At 41.5% G+C, this 23,185-nt stretch overlaps 1 protein-coding gene across 5 annotated transcripts; it reads right to left on the bottom strand.

Moving 5' to 3' along the window:
• Nucleotides 1–613: 613 nt before the first annotated feature.
• TRMT1L (tRNA methyltransferase 1L) lies at nt 614–22,830 on the bottom strand. Of its 5 annotated transcripts, XM_081194391.1 has the most exons (17): nt 22,139–22,462; nt 20,408–20,551; nt 18,850–18,960; nt 18,168–18,284; nt 17,786–17,850; nt 16,444–16,567; nt 14,950–15,073; nt 12,902–12,981; nt 12,081–12,330; nt 10,073–10,285; nt 8,674–8,864; nt 7,742–7,820; nt 6,133–6,299; nt 5,717–5,776; nt 5,375–5,501; nt 5,105–5,291; nt 614–4,556 (listed from the first exon to the last, which is right to left on the bottom strand). In XM_081194391.1, exons 1-17 carry the CDS (start codon nt 22,200–22,202, stop codon nt 4,539–4,541), a joined length of 2,121 nt encoding a protein of 706 aa, XP_081050517.1. In that variant the 5' UTR covers nt 22,203–22,462; the 3' UTR covers nt 614–4,538. The 5 variants fall into 5 exon arrangements, with proteins under 5 accessions (XP_081050517.1, XP_081050518.1, XP_081050516.1 ...); XM_081194392.1 differs by lacking the exon at nt 22,139–22,462 and adding an exon at nt 22,692–22,830 and having other exon boundaries at nt 614–5,291; XM_081194390.1 differs by having other exon boundaries at nt 614–5,291.
• Nucleotides 22,831–23,185: the final 355 nt, after the last annotated feature.

Here is a 23,185-nt window from a genome sequence, read left to right as displayed (position 1 = left end):
CCAGAGTAGGCTTGCTGATAAACTGGCTACCTGTGATGCTAAAGGAACTGCTGGTGCTGGGGGCCAGAAGGGATATTCATAGCACTAAGTGAACTCTTACACGTTGTTCGTATAATGAGTTGTTCCATTTGTTAAATTTAAAATAGCTACTTGTAACACCAGCTGTTTCCACATAGGCAGCAACCCAGGGAATGCGTACTTTCCCATCAGCCCTGGTGCAATTCCTCTTTCTCTGCCTTTCTTAAGTTGGGGTAACCAGGGTTCTCTTGGCTAAGAACCTGACACACACTTCACATTAAGAGAACCATAGTTAACTTTAACAAAGATTAATTTTGGTGTACCACTGTGCTGTGTGAAGCTAGTGTTATAATATATGCATTGGCCCGTTAAGAGGAAAACCGTGAGTACTGATACATTTTAGAACTAGTAACCCTTGCTACTAGCTCAGGTGGTTTCAATATCAAGTAACTTAACTAAAGTAAGGCAAACATCCCTCTATACCCGCACTCCTTCTAAATTTGTGGGATTACTGATGTGGAATCTTCAGTGTTTTAAAGTAAAAGGCACAAAAAGTGCTGGCATCATATCTTTTGCAGAGCAATGAGAGAGAAAGTTCTTCAAAAATATTATTTATTAGCCATATTAACAACACTTGGCACTTACAATCTTAATAAATAAAATGTATTTGCATTTTTAAATTTCACTTGGGCATGCTTTCAGTTGTTGGTTGCTGCGTGCATCAGTAGTTTATCACTTTGAGCATAATTATCATAAACAGTGGTACCTCCAGTTAAGAATTTAATTCGTTCCGGAGGTCCGTTTTCAACTCGAAGCCGCTCTTAACATGAGGCGCACTTTCACTGATGGCACCTGCCAGTGCGCGACTTCTGTTCACATCCCGGGGCAAAAGTCGCAACCGGGAGCATCTACATCCGGGTTAGCGGAGCTCGTAACACGCAGTGTTCACAAGGGGGATGGTACGTAATACAAGGTTCCACTGTAGTGAAGAATGCCACCATTCTGTAAGGACGAAGATCACTTTATTCCACTGTAATCCTTCCATTCCCACTGCAGTATATAGATATTTGCCTTTTGTATTGGGAAAGGGAATGTTCCTTCAAAATTGCGCACTCAAGTGTCTTGCTTTCCCTTAATATACTGGCCTTTTAGGAAGACCTTAGGAGGAAACATGGCTTTCTGCTCTTAACTTTCTTTTAGCACTGCCATAGGAGAAAACTGTCGTAAAATGCTCCCGTTATGAATATCTCTTCAATATCAGACATTCCGAAATTATGCTAGCAGTATGTGCCATGAAACTTACTAGAAGTCTGGGGTGGGAAGGGAAGTTCTACCATGCCTGTTTTGGTTTTGTTCAGTATATTTGGTGTAATGTACAATTTATATAGATTGCTAGTGCATGTCCACTAAATATAATCAGGTTTGTTTTTATGTGAAAAAAAATGCTTTTGTATGGGCAAATACCTGCAGAGAAACAAATCTGCATTGTGATTTACCCTGTAAGCAGATGAAGTGTCTGTAAAATTCTGAAAGCTTATCTACCTAGGGGATGTGTGGTGGTCCCAGCTTAGTGTGGGAGAATGTGAATTTTTACTTCCATGTTACAGTGAATTCACTAAGTATTTATATTTACTTTAATACATAAAGTAGCTGTTTTGATCAAACCAATGCTCTGTGACTTTAGTACTGTGACTAATTACACACATCAGAACATTTTGCATCTGCATGTTTGTTACTGTCACACTTTCACAAGCAGAACCTTTGGAATGCTGTGATTCTCGGACTTCAAGGCACACACACACGCGCACACACAGACCCTGAACACCTCAAGGGAGATGGGAGAAATTGCAGAGGAATAAGATGTAGAGCAGGTGGTATCTACTCCCTGGCCAGCCAAGAACTGACCCCTTGGATTTGTTAGGCTGTCTGCACCCTTTTATAACCCCATCATTCCAGTGTTAAATGTAATTTAAGAAGAAGGGCGTTTAGAGCTGCTGCTCTTGTACGCTGTGTGTGCCTTTAGGAGAGGGTCAAATAACTTGTTTTTATTCCTATTCTACTACCAGTGTGACTCCATTCTGGAGCAGTTGCCTATGGGGATGGACACATAAGTACATGCAAGGATCCTCTGCCATTTCACTTAAGGAATAAATGACTGCCTCTTTAAAATAAAATTGCAGGACTTAAGCCAGGCAGCTCCTGTTTTCTAAATAAACGGCTTTCTAATTATTTACAAAATAAACGTTTTCTGAAAAGAAAAAAAATAAAATAAAATCTACTTTCAAAAACAGAAAATGGGTGTTCATGGGAAGCCATGAATAATTGCATATTAACATCTGCATATTAACATTGGAGTATTTACAAGTACAGTTGTACCTTGGTTCACAAATGCCTTGCAAGTCAAACGTTTTGGCTCCTGAATGCCGCAAATCCGGAAGTGAGAGTTCCAGTTTGCGAGCGTTCTTTGGAACCCTAATGTCCGACACTGCTTCCGATTGGCTGCAGGAGCATCCTGGAGCCAAGCCTTGGTTTCTGAACTATTTGGAAATCAAACAGACTTCCAGAACAGATTCCATTTGACTTCTGAGGTACCACTGTAGCCTGCTGCTATATTAGCATGTACTCTCAATTAGAATTAGTCATAATTTACCCAGTCTTGGATTTTCTGGAATGACTATTTTAACTACTAAAATCAGTAACCTCAGTAAATGTATAGCTGTGTCAGAACTAATCTAGTTGTAATCTTGTATAATATAAGAAAAGTTAGAACACTAAAAAACTTAACCAAATGAAGCAGTCCATGAAAGGTGCTGCAGTACTAAATGTAAAAATGGAGAGGAAATCCTGATCTGAGTATTTACACTCAAAGGAAAAAAGGGGGCAGCACCAAACACGGGCAAAGCCTCAAAATGGTACTGAATATGATTTTTATAAAACATGTTCAACACATTTTGGTGATGTCAAGAGTACTTACTGAAAGAACCATATAAATAAAACCACAATACAAATTATATACATCATCACTATTACATTAAAAAACGTGAATATGCCTTCTTAGTACAAACCTCAAATACAAACCAACTTCAGTAACATCTTGACATACTTTTCAGTATAAAACTTCCTAATTTCATAGTCAATACTTTTATACGCATAAATCCCTAAAAATTGGAATTGCAAACAAATATAATCTATTGATTTTCTTGGTAAATATACAAAAGGGAGGGAATTCGAAAGTCGAAGGAATAGCTTTACTTTTCTATTGTAGTTTAATTTCAGGTTGCTGTCCTAAAACTAGCCTTAGTAACTATAAAATAGTTTAGTTTTTGACTAGTTGTTTATATACATTAAAATGGTTAGTCTTATTTGTAGTAAACTTTTTGTTCCTTCCTCTTCTTCAGCACCCCCCTTTTTATAAATCTAAAAGGTCAACAGATTATTAGAAGAGAGTGCAAGACAATAAATCAATAGCTAATACTTGCAGCTGGTATAACACCACCAGTGGGTGGGGAGCTTTGGTGCTGTGAGACAAAAGGCAAGGAGAAAGAAGCTCACTGTCTAGATCTCTGGGTTCTTGGGTTGGGAATGAGAAAGGAAGCAGCCGCTTGGTGAGACCCACAACATGAAAACTTGTGGGGTGGGAAGAAGAGAGTGCTGCAAATGAATTAAGAAAATGAGCAGGGATGGGAAGCATCAGGTGTCAGGGTGGAGCTTTCCCTCTTATTTCATGGGTTTGGAGATAAATTACGTTTTTAAAAATCCATCATGTCTAAGTGGCGGGCCAATACTAAAATGGCAAGTATAGTGGTACCTCGGGTTAAGTACTTAATTCGTTCCGGAGATCCGTACTTAACCTGAAACTGTTCTTAACCTGAAGCACCACTTTAGCTAATGGGGCCTCCCGCTGCTGCCGCGCCGCCTGAGCCCAATTTCTGTTCTTATCCTGAAGCAAAGTTCTTAACCCGAGGTACTATTTCTGGGTTAGCGGAGTCTGCAACCTGAAGCGTATGTAACCCGAGGTACCACTGTATGGGGAAAGCAGATTCCTAGCAGGAGGAAAAGGGGGTTGCCACAGATGCACGGAGAGGATGGGGTAAGCTACTGCAAAACAATCTTCACTTTATGCCATTCTGGCAGGGAGTGAATGGAGTGAGCAGTGGGGCACAGTCGCCCTACTCAACTATACTTTTAAAGGGAGTTATTCATATGAACTATAAAATAGATTGACAATTTCATATTGATGGTCTTGTGATGAGGAAGTTTGAGTTTGGTAGTGAAAAGTGTTTAGATGCGATGTTGTGGTTTGTATGGTTATTAGCTTGAGTTGGGTATTCAATACCTGCCTTTGTAGGAATATACCCAATCTTGGCTTGTTCAGCTACCTTTGTTACCTTTAAGCTTCTCAAAGGCATATCAAATGAGGGGCTTTCAGTCACAGCTGAATAGAACACTTTATTAACAGGTGCTGGTAATGCTTGCACCCACACCCTCAGTCCCCCTCAGCTCCCAGCTATGTCCTCCTCTTAGGAAATATTATAGATCTGAAGAAGGAATTAAAAGGAGACGGAAGTTTGTGGTCACTGTAGGATAACATTAAAGCATGCGTTAACATATAAATAAACTTTGTAGCTGAATTGTGATATTAATAGGAGCACAGGTGCTCTTCAGTGGTCTTCTAAAAGTGTCCTGAAACAGGTAAAAAAAGCTGAGGGGTCACAAACAAAATACTACATCTTAAGGAGACTGTTGGTTCATTTATAACACAAATCTTCAAATACGAGCATTTTTGCAGAGGTTACTTTAGAAGAAGAGTTTGGATTTGATATCCCGCTTTATCACTACCCGAAGGAGTCTCCAAGCGGCTAACAATCTCCTTTCCCTTCCTCCCCCACAACAAACACTCTGTGAGGTGACTGGGGCTGAGAGACTTCAGAGAAGTGTGACTAGCCCAAGGTCACCCAGCAGCTGCATGTGGAGGAGCAGGGAATCGAACCCAGTTCACCAGATTACAAGTCCGCCACTCTTAACCACTACACCACACTGGCTCTCTTTATGTGCTTTCTTCGGCAAAGTCACCATCAGCTCCTACCTGAGACTCGTCAGAAGCCTGCAGAGAGCCCTCCGATTGCGCTCCCATATATGTGGGTGTACTGTACTTCACAAGGATAGATTTAAACTGCACCAGGGGGGCATTCGTTCGAACACCCATCGGATCAAAATGAGTCCGGCTTACTCGGTAGCCAGCTTGAGAGAGATAATGCAAGAACTTATTTAACCTGGGGAGAAGAATGAATGCACAAAATCAATGCCTTTTTCCTCCTTTCAATCAGATACGTTTAAAACACAACAGGTTGCTTACTTTGGCATGTTCATCCCTTTAATGCTGTGCCTGTGAATATTGTAATAAAAGGCAGGATGCTCAGCATTGCTTTCTGATTTCTGGCGCTTTGTTCCATTTTGGCTGTTTTCATTATTTTTTCTTTTTCCTGGAATATAAGAGTAACTTAAGGATAAGAAACACACACAAAAGCCTCTAAAATCTAGCTAATCTGAACAGTGTGACTTAGCTTTATCTTACAGTGGGAAATCTTCACATTTCATAAATTTACATTTAAGAACTAGTTTGCTTAATGACTATAGTAAGAACTCCTGCCCACCCCTCTTTGGTTCCACATACTATGCTAGATTGACAGGGACCTACCATGTACAACGTAGTAATCTGCTGCGGTATCTGGTGTCTTAATAAACACACCACATTCTTCTAAAAAAGAGAAGAAATCAGATTTACACTGAAGTCATTAAATGAAAAAAACAAGTTAATTTGTGAGCAAATGGCTATCAAAGGGGAAATGAGTGGAATGTTACTGCTGTAGCAAAAAGGTTTAGTTCAAATTACTGATGGTTACCATGGCTTTGATGCTTTCATTTGAGTAGCATGGCACAAGTTGAAATCTCAAGGTCTTATCTGTATTTTGATGGGATGGCCTTTTTCTGACACTGCAATCCCCTTTTAAATTTACTTATTAAAAAAGCAAGTCACCACTGCAATTCACAATTGCTGCCTGGAGTGCCCCTTTTACCTATCAAGGTTTGTAAAACCTTTCAGTGTCTTCTTACCTTGTTTGTTCTGGCTGGTAGGACCATGGATTGAAAAGTGCTTGAGAATTGTGCACTCTGCTTCACATATTAGTGTTTTTAGAAGAGTCTGGATGTCTTCTAAACCATACTGAACTGCTTCAAATAACATTCTTCTGAGAAATCCAGTGTTGAAGAGGGATCCTGACCTGCAGGATAACAGAATTACAGTATCTACCTAGATGAATTTATTTCAAAAGTAGAACTCCCGTTCGTTTAAGAGCAGGAGAGCAACATCACAGAGGAAGAAAAACACAGCCCTGTTAGCTGATTTTGTTCCTGCTTTAAAATCTGTTCCATATCTGCATAGCCACTAGCCCAGAGCCCCAGTAGGGCAGGACTCAGGCCAAAGATCAGCTGCACTTTGGGGACTTCTGGTTCCATTCTATTAATAATTAAATTTTGAGAAAGCACTTAAATCAGTACTAGAATTTACTTAAGTATGTGAGTCATCTGCACAACTCTCTTCTCCAGGCTGCAAATGGGACTGTGGGGCCCCAAGAGGCTGGCAACTCTTCAGCTCAAATAATAACTGGGAACTTGCTAAAGCAGTAACTTGCCCAATGCTTTTGGTGAAAACCTGCTTTTGGGCACTGAAAGAATAACAACCTGTAATTCAAACAATGTAATTCCTAATGCAAATTGAATGTAAGAGTTTTGTCTCATTAAAACTACTATGTCTATTTCATATACAGCGGTACCTTGATACTCGGACAGCTTGGCTGCCAAACAAATCAGCTCCCAAACGCCGCAAACCAGGAAATGAGTTTTCTGGTTTGCAAATGTTTTTCGGAAGCTGAACATCCTACACGGCTTCCAATTGAGTGCAGGAAGCTCCTGCAGCCAATCAGAAGCTGCGCCTTGGTTTTCAAACCGTTTCGGGAGTCGAACGGACTCCCAGAATGGATTAAGTTCAAGAACCAAGGTGCCATTGTAATTAGTTCTGAATATTTTTATATTGTTTGAATAATAAAGTTGGCTAATTTCAGTGCCCTCAGAGAAGACTTCTGCCAAATACATTGGGCAGTTAATTTGATTAAATGTTTCCTATAATTCTTCAGTACCACCGAGTCTCACCTTTCTCCTTTTTTATTTGGTGCTGCCATTCCCCCTCCCCATAGCCTTTTCTAAAAGTGCTTTGGTGAATCACATCTAGACAGGGGCAAGCACTTGTTAGACATAACACATTACATGGGCTCCCTCCCCTCAAGATTCTATCCCATACCTGCCTATTCAGAAGTAAGCCCTACTAAATTCAGTGAGATTTACTCCAAGGTCAGTGGGCATAGGACTGCAAGCCAAGTTACAACAGGACACAGAAATCAGATGGTTTGTTCATTTCCTACCCTTCTCAATATTTGTCACAATGAACTGTCCTGAAAGTGAAGAAAGAACAGTATGATTCTCCCTAGTCTGACATTAGGGGAGAGGTCTTGTAGCTACATCACTGCTTTCACAGCCACCTGCACTGCACTGATTTCTGAGAGTGTCTTCACCCTGCCAAGACATGGGTGGCCAGAGAGTATCTCATAGCTGCTGATGCTTCCGTAGGAATGCCAGCACCCAACTGAGGATCTAGAAAAATACGTACCACAGAGGACCAAGTTCCACTGCTGTCTTGCCTGTCATGCGGCTGTGGCAGTCACAAGGGAGCTGCCGGTAAGGGTTCTCTGTAGAAAACAATATTGGCATTTATTATCTAAACAAATGTTGGAGACTTGTATGTATAGAAAACAATGAACATAGTGGAAACTTGGTAATAGGGTATGTCCATTAAAAAATAAAGCTTGAAAACTGTTTTTCACAGTGATTTAAATATAACTCACATGGTAGCTATTATTAGGTCTAGGAGGATTCAGGACACTGTGCAATGAAAATGCAATTTCAGAATTGTGTGCAGTGGCCCAGAAGATGGGGTCAATTGTGGTATTGTTGGTTTTTTTTGGGGGGGGGGAGGGAGTAATTATGTGTTACACCTCACAAAAGTTAGTAAGTTCAGGATGTTGATTTCTAGCCAGAGAGTGAGTGTAATATGGTGGATAGTTTTGGACTTGAACAGAGATTTTGTCTTGACTCCCTGGATTATTTAGGCTAGATGAGAATGATAAATCACACAGGCTATTTTGGAGGGTAAAATTGTCCCAAATGAGCCTCCCAGTGCATTAAGATCATTCACAGAAGCCCTCTGGCCAGTTTTGAATACACATTTAGTTGTTTGTTTTTACTCAAAGCAGACCCACTGAAATTAATAGACACGACACACTTAGGATCATTGATTTTAGAAACTCTACTCTCTGCAAAACTCTTTGTTGGTGGTGTTGCACTGTAGAAGCAAAGGCAGGGTACAAATATTTGAAATAAATTAAGCCTATGCTGGACCAATTATCTTTTTTTAAAAAATCCACAGCAAAGAAATTAAGCAGAGAAAAGTTTAGCTTTTTAAAAATAACCACTGGATTGTGTATGCTTTGTTTTCACCAGCTGAACAGCACTGGTACATGAAGTTACAGCATATATGATTACCTTCTATCATGTTGCCGTCTTTCTTGAATACCCTTTCCTCACACCACTGACAGTGGAGTAGGTACCGGATTTTCTTCACAGTATCATCTGCAGGAGACGGCCCCCTCAATACTCTCACCTCCACTAGGACAAAATGTTCGAGAGCCACAGCGAGCAAAACTTCAATGCCTTTGTTGCATCGAGCAGCGGCTCTGCAAAAAAGACTCACCATGACTAACACAGTTCATAAAAGACTAAAGCAGTGTTCAGGCAGGGGCACACATGCCCAATATCCCTGCCCATCCAGGCTGCTCTTCAGACCCTTGTGGAATTAGTGTGAAGGTCTGAATAGAAGGGGTTTTAAGCGTGTTCGATTAGCCACACTTAGGGATCTCACTCATGATAGGGTATCTATCTTATCAAGATTCCTGCCAAACACAGAGATTAAGTACATTCACTTGGGCACAATTAAAACCATCTTCAGATCTCTGGGGTTGGGAGGGTAGGGACTTCCATGTGAGTTTTACAACTCACACATTCAGGTATATATGATTGAATGTGTCAAGTCTTACTTAACACACAAGTTTGATTTCACTGGAAGGTCTTCTAACTTCTGAGTACCTCTTGCACCCTGTGAAATTTTACAGTCTCAGCACATTGAATCCACTAATTTCCAGACATGACTCCTACACTTAAATGTCTTATTTCAATGCCAATACACTTTGCTTTTTAATCATGGAATTGCACCCATGACTAAAAATCTATCATAACGATGTAGTTCTAGGATTTGCTTCTGAAGAATTTAAGATTTCCAAATTAGTTCTAGTCAGAGGTGATTGCAGTTACTTGCTTCAGTTCCTGCTGAGCAGTGGAATAAATCCTCTAATGAAGTTTCTTTTTACTAACACTTTTGAGCAAGACGTTTTCTGAAAGATGTGCACACAAATCATCCTAAGGAAGTCAAGTCAAAGGAGATATATTGTGCACAGTTGTACTCTAGGTCCACACAACTTGCAATTCACTGCTCAGGTCACCAGCCACTTATGGTGGTTATGAGGAGTTCAATGGACCTCTTTTTCTTGCACATTGGGGAGTGTAAATACAAGGAGGCCACAAAACATCTAGCAGATCACAATATATGGCATTCAGCAGGGTGGGTTACAAGGCTTGCAATTCTGCTTTGGGCTGTTTATAATCTGCTTTACAGTATTTGTTTTCTCTTTTTCTCTCCCCCCCCCCCCCCGCTTTACAGTATTCATGCTTCCAGATATAATTTCTGAAGGCTGTCAGAAAGCAAGAAGCAGAGAACCAATTTCCCCCAGCTGCTACTAAAAGTTTCAATTAGCAACTTTAGGTGGGAGAGAATACAGCCCCCTTATACTTAAATGTGAGATGACCACAATTCAGAAACTAATTGTACCTTGCCACAGCAGCAACTACCATCCTAGCAGCCAGTTCTTTGAAATACTCCGTCCTGACAATGTTGCAGCCATAGTGACGCTGGGCCACATGCTGTGCCTTTGAATAGAGAGAACTGATATCTGTTGATGTCACTGACACAATTCCAAGGTTTCTTACATTTCTGAAAGCTGCATCTAGATAGTTCACTGATGACCCAAATGGGTCCAGATGTCTGTAGAGTGGAGTAGGAGAGAGATAAAAACACATTAAAGAGAGGTTCCTAATCTTGTTTACTCAGAAAAAGGGTTTCATTGTGTTAAGTAGAAGTAAGCCTGCTTAGGGCTACAACTTAGCTACTACACTTTAAATACTTCTGATTTTCAAAAGCCATATCCATGCTCAAGTCAGAAATAAAACAGAATATAGGTTAAGCTGTGACCACGTTTCACATATGTAGCTTCAGTCAAGACTATAAATCTAAAGAAATACTAAGCTACCCCCACTTAATAAGGATTGTTAACGAATAGCATATTTGCCCAGTGGTACAATTTAGTATCATTATTTATTTGTAAAACTTAGGAAGTAGCCATATCTTCTGGGAAGGGAGGAAAGGATAGAGGCCAAAGGACACTGTTGAGAAGAGGAATAACACTGTCACTGGCTTCTTTGTCTCCCTATCTCACCTTCCCTCTAGGACCAGGGATGGAGAATTTGTGGCCCTCCAGATGTTGCCGAACTCCAACTCCTATCAGCCACAGGCGGCATGACCAATATTCAGGAAGGAGGGGAATTGGAGTCCACATGTTCCTCATCCCTAGTCTAGACAAGGCTTTAACTAAAAGGTGCCAAAGTTCGAGTCTACCAGGCAGTGGTAGCACCAGCCTGGAATCCTTTGTCTTATGAGTGGCTGTTGATTGCAGTTATTCAGTAGTGAGGGAGGCACTCTGTGTGTGCTCAAGGTTGCTCTTTCTTCTCCCTATCTCCTGACCTCTTCAGCAGTCTAGATGCCTATTTTAAAGGTGCAAGTGGCTTCTGGGCACTGAGATTTTTGCAACCTTGCTAAATATTCCACATAATAGTCTCCAGCACAAGGGTGTAGCTTTGGTGACTTGGAACACTCTGCTAATGCATTGGTATGACTTTACTCACCACTTTGTGTTATCCAGTGATAACAGGATTGGTAAAGAGTAGAGTTTCTTGAGAAAAACATATGAATATGCAGCTGAACAAAAAAACCACTCTGCAAATGGCTCACAAACAGAACCTGAAAGGCTGAGGATGGTTCTGCAAGCTGCCCACCCAAGTCCTAAAGTTGCAAGTAAACATTAATATATCTTAAGCAAAGTAATCATTCATTTGCATATATAGAAATGACAACTGTGCAGTACTGTGAACTAATATTTTTCTAGCCAGTAACTCTTGTAAAAATCCCCACTTATTTTGACTAATGGTGTATGGATAGGCAGAAGGTAGACTGGGATAAATAATAATGGTATAAATGAAGCAACATCCTAGTTGCAGCACAATTCTATTAGGGATGAGACCCTGCTTTAAAAGTTTGGACAACAAAGTTGCTTTCATTTTTAGATATTAAGAAGGCTCATAAAGTTTTGCTTAATTAATTTTACAATATTTATAATATATCTGAATAATCCATTACATGGAGCAACATGCTGTTGAAGCAGCTCCAGCTGAGATTATTGCACTGGTCTGGAAGCAGCTGAGGCCACCACCTTATGGAAGCTAAGCAGGTCAGGGTCAGTGCTTTGACTTCCACGAGGGAAGACAAGCGGAATATAAATGTATGAAAATATATAATGGCATATACAAAGTTTCATCAGGGCTGAAGAGTAAAAAGGAGATGCCATGAAACTTCAATTTAGGTTGATTTTATATTGACAAGTCTTGCACTTTGCACAGTGCTATTGTTTTGATTGTGCCACACTTGATCTCGTCTCCACTTACCAAACCCTAGGTGTTGGGGGTTGGGGGGGTAGGGTTCTGATCCAACAGCAAATGCCACTTACATAAAATCAAATGCTCTCAAGTGCATGATGACATTGGCATCCATTTTTGTCACCTCAATGGCAGGCAAGTTTTCCTCCCCTTCTTCTATTGTTTCATCACAGTCTTCCTCCTCTTTGAAGTTCATCACCACTTTCATTTTATTTAAGTGACAGTTCTCCTGTATCATTCTTACAGAATTTTCATTGTAGTCATTAATTGTGACCTTCACGGAATTTCCAAGATGCTTGGCCCACTGTAATCCCATTATACCTGGAAGCAAGAGATGTAAAGGCAGTGACTGATTTACATGCGTCCAATTGACTCATGAGCATGAACATGCAAATCGTGGCAACTCAGAAGTGGCCAGAAAAGGAAGGATAATGGGGGGCAGGCAGGCAGTAATGGGCTTATGCACACTCTGCTGTCACGCACACAACCTGTGTAGATTGGTGGTTGCTTGTGTACAGTTAGATGCATGCAATAAAGTAAGAGTTTGCTTGTGTGGAGCATACTGCATAGAAATATGCTAAGATTCTCAATATGCACAATGCACATTAAATTATTATTATCCGTAACTGAAAAATATGTATATAATTGCTTTCACTAAGGCTAACAAATCAACATGATTGTTTGCTAATTCTATTCCAAGAAAGTATTTATTTCTAAAATTGACAACCCCTCTTTTCTTTTCCTGAATGCCAGAGCAACTAACAGAACAACGGTGTAATCCTAAACAAGTTTTTCGCATAGTATATCCCAGTGACCTCAGTAGGATTTACTCTCCAGCAATTTCCCTTTACAAGGAACACAAAGTGAACCAAAGCACAGAAGAGCATCTTACCAGTGGCTCCAAATCCATCCAGACATTCCAAAGGTTTCCGTTCCTCTGCTAGAACAGCTAGAGCACAGACTACGAGTTGCCTACAAGAATAAAAAAGTGATCTTAATTTAAAAAAAGGTGTAAACTCCACATGCATAATTTATTCTTCCTCTTGTAAATTTCCGGACAGTTTCTTCAAATTAAACAACTTGCATCATCATCATCATCATCATCATCATCATCATCATACAGTGGTGCCTCGCAAGACGAAAAGAATCCGTTCTGAGAGTCTCTTCGTCTAGCGGTTTTTTCGTCTTGCGAAGCAAGCCCATTGACGGATTAGCGGATTAGCGCTATTAGCGTCTTATCGGATCAGCTGATAAGCGGCTTAGCGGCTTAGAAAAAGGGGGGGGGAAGGGAAAAAAAAACCGCAGGAACTCGCAAGACATTTTCGTCTTGCGAAGCAAGCCCATAGGAGATTCGTTTTGTGAAGCACCTCCAAAACGGAAAACTCTTTTGTCTAGCGAGTTTTCCGTCTTGCGAGGCATTCGTCTTGCGGGGCACCACTGTAATTTTATTGTTTATACCCCACCCATCTGGCTGGGTTTCCCCAGCCGCTCTGGACGGCTTCCAGCAAAATATAAAAAATAATAAAATATCAGACATTTAAAACTTCCTTGAACAGGGCTGCCTTCAGATGTTTTCTAAAAGTTGTGTAATACTTTATCTCCCTGACATCTGATGGGGGAAGTTCCACAGGGAGGGTGCCACTGCTGAGAAGGACCTTTGCCTGGTTCCCTGTAACTTTCCTTCTCACAGTGAGGGAACTGCTAGAAGCCCCCTGGAAGTGGACCTCAATGTCCAGGCTGAATGATGGAGGTGGTGATGCTCCTTCAGGTATACTGGGCTGAGGCCAAAAATGTACTGGGAGTCAGTGAAGATCCTTTAGGACTGGCTATATGGCAAGCACATCCAACAGGATGGTTGAGGTAGATCACTGGTAGATCATGGTCTTCCCCCAAAGAAGCCCAACTACTTTGGCTCCCCTAAAAAAAGCTCCACATTTTTGCCCTGCACACCCCTTCCACCTTCCTAAAAAAAGCTCAACAACCGAAGACCTGAAACAGGGCTTTCCTTCCAAAAAAAAGGGGGTAAATCACTGCCAGTTTTTAACTCTGAGAGTAGATTGCAGTCTCTTGGGAGTTGGCTACCCCTGCTATATGGTATCGGTGGCCACTCCCAGTCACCAGTCTAGTTGCTGCATTTTGGATTAGTTGTAGTTTCCGAGTCATCTTCAAAGGTAGTCCCATGTAGAGTGCACTGCAGTAATCCAAGCGGGAGATATCCAGAGCATGTACTACTCTGGCAAGACAGTCTGCAGGCAGGTAGGGTGTCAGCTGGCGTACCAGATGGAGCTGGTAGACAGCTGCTCAGGACACAAAACTGACCTGTGCCTCCATGGACAGCTGTGAGTCCCAAATGACTCCCAGGCTCTGTACCTGGTCCTTCAGGGGCACAGTTAACCCATTCAGGACCAGGGAGTCCCTCACACCCGTCCGCCCCCTGTCCCCCAAGAAAAGTACTTCTGTCTTGTCAGGATTCAACCTCAATCTGTTAGTCGCCATCCATTCTCCAACCGCCTCCAGACACTCACACAGGACATTCACTGCCTTCACTGGTTCCAATCTAAAGGAGAGGTAGAGCTGGGTATCATCCGCATACTGGTGGACACCCAGCTCAAACAATAGGTAAGATCCAACCGTTCCCCACCCCCCTGAAATTTGCATTCTTGTTGTTTTGGCAAATTTGGAAACTGCACAATCATGATATTTTGGGTAGGACTTAAACTTCTCAGTATTTTAATGTTCCAGCAAGTCCAATGAATCACACTCGATTTCTGTCTTGGTTCAAATCACACTGCAGCCATGGGCTTCACTTACTTGGCTTGCCTAATCCATATATTTCACCTGTGCCACAGAAATATCCACCATGTACTAGTTTCTGTTAATATGAAAAAATATAAATGAAAATTTTAAAATCCCCTCCATAATAATCCTCAAAATTCTTACCTGTTAAGTTTCATTTTAGGATTAAAATAAGAATCAGTTTTCTGTGGTGTAGAATAATTAGGAAGGACTTGCACATCTGTATCTGCTTCTTTTAGTATTTCATATGTAGATTTGGGAGCAGGGGCTAAAAATAATTTTCAGAATGAAAGAAAGTGTTAGAGAGACTACAGCTTAATTTAGACCATCACTCAAGGCTTCATAAACGATGAATCAGATGCTGGTTTATTAACCTGACATTAAGTAAGTTTTCCCATTTGGATGTAAAGAGGAGCTCTGACTTAATAACAAGCCAGAATGTAGGCTTTAAACCAGAACCCAAAGGGAGGAATGTTTGGCCTCAGTGCTTTTTCTCAGCTTTGTAAGGTTTGTGAAGCCTCAAACAATGTTTGAACTGGGCCTCTATATGTTTGCCTGGTCTGTAATGTTCAGGAACCACCAAAATCATTAGATCCACAGTAGTGTTAACACAAAATTTAACAGTTATTAAATAAAATACATCTTAACAATAATAATTAATTTTCAGAACACTTGGAAAATCTAATTTATGCTGAGAAACTGCCTCAGTGCTATTGTATTGAAGAGAAAAGCGCTGAGCACAGAGCTCACAAAGAATTTTGTGCAGTACAGTAGTACCTTGGTTCTTGAACAGAATGCGTTCTGGGAATCCGTTTGACTCTTGGAACCGTTCGAAAACCAAGGCGCGGCTTCCGATTGGCTGCAGGAGCGTCCTGCAGCCAATCGGAAGCAGCGCCGGACATTTGGCTTCTGAAAATCATTCGAAAACCGGAACACTCACTTCTGGGTTTCGATTGTTCAGGAGCCAAGGCGTTTGAGATCCAAGGTCTGACTGTACTTCCCAAGAGCCTGGTAGCCAGCTGACTTCAGATGAGTTGTTCCACTAACCTGGCAAAGTTTGCCAGCAGGGTAAAGTCAGATAAGGATCTGCCTCTGCAGGCCAAAAACGTTCCCCACCACTAACCTAGGGACATAAGCTTTGTTGGCAGACAAGAAATTGGCTAGGAACTATGAACTATGTATAATATTTCTTTTGCCATGACTAATAATGTCAAAGATATGTATTCTTGTTTTACATTTAGGGGTTTGTTTTGTTTTGTTTTTGCTCTGTTCTACTGTGCCGTACAATTTTATTGAATACAAACTGTAATACAATAAAATGCAATACAGAAGAAACAAAAGAAGCAATTTGGGAACCATTTGGAAATAATACATGCACCAATGTCAAAAATTCATGACAGTTTATCTAGTTTAGATTAATAAAGGAAGTTCTGTAAAAAAATAATCCCTTTAAATGGTACTAGCAACAAATCTGGGTTCTTTAAAGTAGCTTTAATTCCTTTTGAGTTAGAAAGGAATACAAACTCAAACAAATACACTGTCACCTATTCTAATTTCATCATTTATTCTATCTATAATAGCCAGCGATAAAAATACAATATCTTCAAGCAGCGAAAACAAATATTTTTAAATACATACCTGGCATAAACCTTGATTCAGTTTCTCCTTTATTCACATGACGTTTTATATGCCCTATCATATCTGTCCTTCGGGTAATAGTTGCCGAACAGATAATGCAGTGATAATGGGCTTCCATTTTTATCTATAACACACATTGCATGCATAGTTAAAGTTTATTAGAAAAATCATTTTAATATTAATATTATACCATATCTTATAATACTAAAGACAACAACAGTAAAAACCCATATAAACCAATTATAGTTGATACCACAAAGGATGCAGTTTACAATTCAGCAACAAAGCTTAATGTTCAAATGCAGCCTTTAAATTTTAGCTTCCTCTTATAAAATTATTTATATATAATAATAAATAAATAAATAAGCATGCTGCCAGACCAAAAAGAAATACACTATAAATATTATATTTAAGATTGTGCAGATTCAGTGCATTCTTTCCATTTCCATTCTTCCCATTTCCTAGCTAAGAATGGATGGGAAGAAAGGCCTGAAATGAGATATCACAACTGTTGGTTAACTACTGAGTTCAAGTTTAAAAATCAAAAAGAGAAAAATTCATCACATAGAAGACAAAATGGATGACTGGTCTTACCTGAAGCATAGATTTGATAAATGGATTGGGTTATAAATCCTTTCATTCAGCAGGTATTGAGGGAGAAGTATCTCCCTCCATCTATGCAAGGTGGATTAGGGTTGACATTTCTTGGATGCTTGATACCCTCAAAGGGGCCAAGCCAACAAAAATATTGGTTCGCTCTATTATGTCACCATCGACTGCTGTTATTGTGCCTAATGTTCCTTTACCAAGTATATACACCAGGCACTACACAATGGCCCTGCTGGCTTCACCTGATGCTGACCTGGGGTGCATAGTTTGTAAATAGGTACTTTAGTCTCAATAAATGCAGTTGGACCCCACCTGGTTAGGAATGCTGTGCTATGACCCAATTCGGGTCCTCAGTAACCATATCAAATAGGACGATTGGTCTTACCTGAAGTGTAGATTTGATAGGTTCTGAGGACACAAATGGGGCTCATCCCTAGTACTGGGGTCTGCAGTTCCTTCTCTGCTTCAGTTCCATGATGAGTTATTATTGTTAATTCCTCCTTTGGGTTAGTTGTGTAGAGTTTTTATTTACAGATATGTTCAATGTCTGATGCTGCTTGGCGAATGCAAAAAAACTGAAGGGAACTGTGCCTGCCTCCCAGAGTTCTTTGCATCCGTCATGTGATGAGGGTCATAACCCAACACATTCGGATCCTCAGTAACTGTATCAGATGTGGAACAACTGATAACATTTTCTGCTTTTCAAAATAATAGCCATTTATATAGCAATTACCTGGTCTGCAGCAACATTTGGTTTCACGGGGCGGCAAGGTAAGTGACAGATGCACATTCTGTAGCCTAGAATACAGAGAGGACATTGGTAGTCTCACAATTTGATATATACACCAAACAAGTAAGGCAAAGACAGCCAGTTCTATTGGTGCACCCTCATTGTAAACTATCCACAGCTACTTCTGCAAACAAGTATTTTTTGCAAATGAATCAGATTGATCTGTTAAGCTTGAACTTTAAATGTGGCATAATTTATGAGGAGTTTCCCTGTGGCTGTAAGCTTTCTCATAGAACTGGGCAAGGTTTAAACGAAGAACTAAAAGCTGCCACTCTAAGATACTGAATTGTGTTGGCATCAACAATGGCATTTTAGCCATTTTTACCTTCAAATTCAACAGACACTTTCCAGTGGAGATTCTGTAGGTGGCGATGGAGCTTGTGACTATAACAAGCTTTGAACTTCTCTTCAGGGCACAGTGGACAAGACTTCTTGCCAACTCCTAATTCAAATTAGATGAAAATAATAGAGACACAATAACCCATCCATTGATTTGAAAATATGATAGCAAATATACACCACTATTGACCATTCAAAGACACTGCCAAGTAACTGCACAGCTCAGCACTGTTGCAAACAATTTAAGACTACAAAGGAACTGAAATTCGTTGGGGACTCCTGGACCATTGTCACTTGCTTCCCTCCCACTTTCCTTTGTGAAGTTAGCTTGAGTGGATCTCTTGGCTTGGATAGCCAATAGCAAGGATAGAGCTGCAGATGTAATCCCACCCCCAAGTTTGTTGGTTGGTTGGCATCCATCTCTCTTGGGACACAATGGAAAGAGTGTGCCTTCAGAGGTAAAGTCAAACCATTGGAGAATTACAGCTCTTGCTGTGGCTCTAGAGACCCCCGCCCAAGCACTATGCATGGAATTATAGCCACCTATCTTGCTCTTTCAAAGAATCCATTTATCTGCAAGCACTTAAACAATATGTTCTCTCTCATCTAACACTAGGAGGATTATCTTTCAGCCATGCAATGCCTAGCTCTGGAGCTAGTTTAAATACCTGCCACAGAGTGATCTGCATTCTGGGAAGCAGCTGAGATTAGACAACCTTCCTGCAGGTCAGCCAGTTTCTCTAAATCGGCAAGTGTTCTTTGAATTGAAATATGCTTCTCTGGAACAAAACAATTACATGGTTTACATGTCAGTAAATATCCTTTGTTATATAGTAATTTACAACCAAATGCCACCATAACAGCTCTTTCTCAAAACTTTGTGGCCCACATCACTATATCCAGTGTTTTTTTCTGGAGGGTACGCAGGGTTACGCATACCCCTAAACATTTTGTGAATCTTTGTGCTTTTGTCCATTTACTGTATTTATTTCTCCCGATTTGAACTATGAAATGGTGATTTTCATGAGTCAAAGTGAAAGTACCCCTAAACATTTTTTTAAGAAAAAAAGCACCGACTCTATCCATCCTCCACTTGCATAATAACATAAACAGAGAACATTTACACAATAAGTTGGATAGGAAAAGGAAAGGGATAGGAATTAAAAGTTTTCACTGTAAACTTTCTCTGCTCCTGTACAAAACAGAATGATGGTGCCAAAGCTATTCCTATAAAATCTACTTACTTTTTATTTTCTTACCCATTAATTTAAAAAAAATAGTTTCCTAATTATTCACATGCTTAACTGCATGATTCAGTACTAATTCTCATTCTGTCTATATTACTTATTTTGTGCATATATTTCAGAGGCAGATGTAGGGGAGTGTGACTGATTTGCCCACACTGGATGCTGAGCTGAGAGGGGGCTGCAATAATGAGAAACAACAGAAAGTGAGAGGCGTTAGAGTGCAGGGCAGATTTTGGTGTTGAATAGGGTACCACAGAAATTTGAAAGCCCAAAGTGTATTTCTTATAGAAAGAAAAAACATTTCAGAAATGCCAAAAACAAATAATTAGCCTCTTTTTGCACTGAACTATGCTGTCCTTTCTTAGGGAATCTGGAATCCTTGGTACTGAACACATCACTTCTACTGTGGAATCCTATGCATGTTTAATTGGGAGTAAGTCCCACTGTGTTCATAACCGCACTCCTCTTCGATGCTTTGGCTTTAAGTCTTGAAAGCGACGTATAAACACTTACAAAAGAGAAAGTGGCACTTTTGATTAGAAGTATAACATCTCTGACTATTCCCACCTGGAGGATGTAGCCAAAGAATCCACGGAGAGAAGAAATAGCTATTTATATTTATTTATTTATTTATCTTTGAGGGAATTATTGGAAGGATGGAGCTGCAGACTGATTTTCTACAGCATGTACACATCCCCTACATACTACAGTCGTACCTTGGATCTCAAATGCCTTGGCCCTTCACCAAATCGGCTCCCGAATGATTGAAACCCGGAAGTGAGTGTTCCGGTTTTCGAACAATTTTCAGAAGCCAAACGTCTGGCGCTGCTTCTGATTGGCTGCAGGATGTTCCTGCACCCAACTGGAGACTGTGCTTTGGTTTTTGAACGGTTCCGGGAGTTGATTGGACTCCAGGAATGCATTCCGTTTGAGAACCAAAGTACGACTGTACAAGGATTCCAGCATTATGTTAGCAAACCTCTTGGAGAGTCAGATGATGCATCCAATAGGTTACTGTTGTTAGGCTCTTTTATAGACACTTGCTCTGTTTCTTCCTTTTTGCCTTTTACTTCTTCTTCAGATATTTCCACATCTGCCCTGAGGCTTTCCATTTCAATGCTATCTAGAGAAAGGCAAAAAACTATAGTTACAATGCATTTTAATTAGCTGCATCAGTAGCTGTTTCAAAGGCATTATTACAGCTATATACAATGAAAAAAACAAATCTTTGACAAAAGAAAGTAGGATTTTCTATGCCAGGCCTATCGGAAATAACAGATTTGTGCTGACATTACACTTTATGCTTCTAACCAAGCTTAAGAAAGCAGGAACAGGAAAATGTACTTCTACCTCTTACCCCAGCTTCTCCCTACTTGAATGCAAATTTCCCCCACTATTACATTAGCACTGACTAGTAGCAAAGTTACCATTAAGCAGGGTTCTATTTGCCACTGTAACTGCAGTGTGAAATTGGCTGCAAAACCTATTCAGTTTAGACTAATGAAGTCATAAAGGAAGTTCTGTAAAAATAATCCCTTTAAATGGTACAACAAAATGCAACATAGAAGAAACAAAAGCAGCAATCTGGGCACCATTTGGAAAAGAAGAAGATTGTTTCCAACCCAGGAGGATGCCTTCTGTTCGGAAGTAAATCCCAACCAGGTTCAATTGGGCTTCCTCCCATGTAAAAATGTGCATGGATCGGGGACCTGAATAGCTAAAGTCGTGTGTGTGTGTGTGTGTGTGTGTGTGTGTGATTAAGGCAAGGGAACTTCCATGCTTTTGCTATTAAAGGACTATTTTTTGATATAAAAAGTGTCTGTCGCGTCCCCCCCAAGAACCAGGAAGGTGACCAGTTTTGCCCCCTCCTCTGTCATGCAGAGACAAAGTAGAGACATCACCTTGCCAACAAAGGTCCGTATAGTAAAAGCTATGGTTTTCCCAGTAGCGATGTATGGAAGTGAGAGCTGGACCATAAAGAAGGCTGATCGCCAAAGAATTGATGCTTTTGAATTATGGTGCTGGAGGAGACTCTTGAGAGTCCCATGGACTGCAAGAAGATCAAACCTATCCATTCTGAAGGAAATCAGCCCTGAGTGCTCACTTGGAAGGACAGATCGTGAAGCTGAGGCTCCAATACTTTGGCCACCTCATGAGAAGAGAAGATTCCCTGGAAAAGACCCTGATGTTGGGAAAGATGGAGGGCACAAGGAGAAGGGGACGACAGAGGACGAGATGGTTGGACAGTGTTTTCGAAGCTACCAGCATGAGTCTGACCAAACTGCGGGAGGCAGTGGAAGACAGGAGTGCCTGGCGTGCTCTGGTCCAGGGGGTCACGAAGAGTCGGACACGACTAAACGACAACTGTCATGCATGGAAGGTCTCCTGTAAAACGGAGATTTTCTCTCTCTTTTAAACGTGTTCCACTTTTGTGTGTGTTAGCACATGTGGATATGCTGAAGGAGCATTTGGCGAGCGGGTGATGAATCTTGGAGTTTCTAACACCAGGCGTCACCTCAGGCGTGAGGGTGAAACGCCGACCTGAGCACGTAACGTCTGAACGCGCCCCTCTGAGACGAGAAGCTTCCCTCAAAACGGACCGAAGGAGGGAGAATACACCACAAGTACAACCCGCCCCCCGCAGGCCCAACTTCAAGACAACAACAACCCCTCGCCCATCTGACAGTTACTGAACCGCCCCCTTCCTTACTGAGCGCCTCAGGTTCTCCCTCCTTGGCGGGCGGCGGGGGCAACACCGCTCCCTCGGCCGCCATTTTCCACCCAGCGGCGGTGAGGAAGTGGGGGGAGAGCGAACCCACTTCACTCGGCAGCTCCCTCGGCTTTTTTTCCTCCGGCAAGCACGCGCCGCGCCTTAGTCACGGGACGTGGCCCCTCGGCAGACTCCTATTTCGGGTCAGCATGTTGCGCACAAGCTCGTCTCCCCCAAGGGCCCTCAGGGACTGAGAACTACATTACCCAGGAGGCCCCGCGGCTAATCCCGCGCCTCAGAGCTACGTTACCCAAGATGCACAACGGGCTGCAATAGAACCGAAGCAAATACGCGTGCGCGCTCTCTCTCTCTCTCTCTCTCTCGCGCGCGCCTCAGGTGCCTAAGAACTACGTTACCCAAGATGCCCCGCGGCTAATCCTACGCTTTAGCTGCCTCAGAGCTGCGTTACCCAAGACGCACCGCGGCAGCAATATTGTAAATATTGTAAATACTGTATATAAATATTGTAATACAATATAAATATTGTAAATACCGAAATAAATATGTAAATACTTGCGCGCGCGCTCGCTCTCTCTCGCGCTCCTCAGGTGCCTAAGAACTACGTTACCCAAGTTGCCCCGCGGCTAATCCTATTCCTCAAGCGCCTCAGAAATACGTTTACCCAAGATGCACAACGGCAACGCTATACCCGAAATAAATATGTAAATACTTGCGCGCGCGCTCTCTTTCTCTCTCGCGCGCTCCTCAGGTGCATACGGAACTACGTTACCCGAGATGCCCCGCGGCAGGACTATACTCACATTTTCCCTGAGGGAAGAAGGACTCCATAGGGGCGTGGACCGGATACCGCGGGTTTAAAGGCTAAAAGCTGGGCTGGCTGACTGACTGACGTCTGTGCTTACAAACTCCCTATCAATATCGGCGTCGCCTTTCGAAAGGGAGGCCCTTTTGCTGTGGGAATTGCTGTGGGAATCCAAGTAACCCCCCCCCTCGGGTTCAACGGACCTTATTTGCTCCCAGGTAGTC

This window comes from Podarcis bocagei, assembly GCF_964188305.1.
Source record: "Podarcis bocagei genome assembly, chromosome: 5".
Taxonomy (NCBI): domain Eukaryota; kingdom Metazoa; phylum Chordata; class Lepidosauria; order Squamata; family Lacertidae; genus Podarcis; species Podarcis bocagei.
This window is presented reverse-complemented; position numbering and strand designations above follow the sequence as displayed.

Bases quoted from the DNA above. Each gene is read 5' to 3' on its own strand.
- TRMT1L (XM_081194390.1), bottom strand. From the start codon at position 22,202: ATGGCGGCCGAGGGAGCGGTGTTGCCCCCGCCGCCCGCCAAGGAGGGA. The intron at 18,285-18,849 runs GTATTTAAACTA...AATTTGAATTAG, and splicing joins TGCAGATCACTCTGTGGCAG to GAGTTGGCAAGAAGTCTTGT. The intron at 15,074-16,443 runs GTATGTATTTAA...AATTATTTTTAG, and splicing joins TGAATCAAGGTTTATGCCAG to CCCCTGCTCCCAAATCTACA.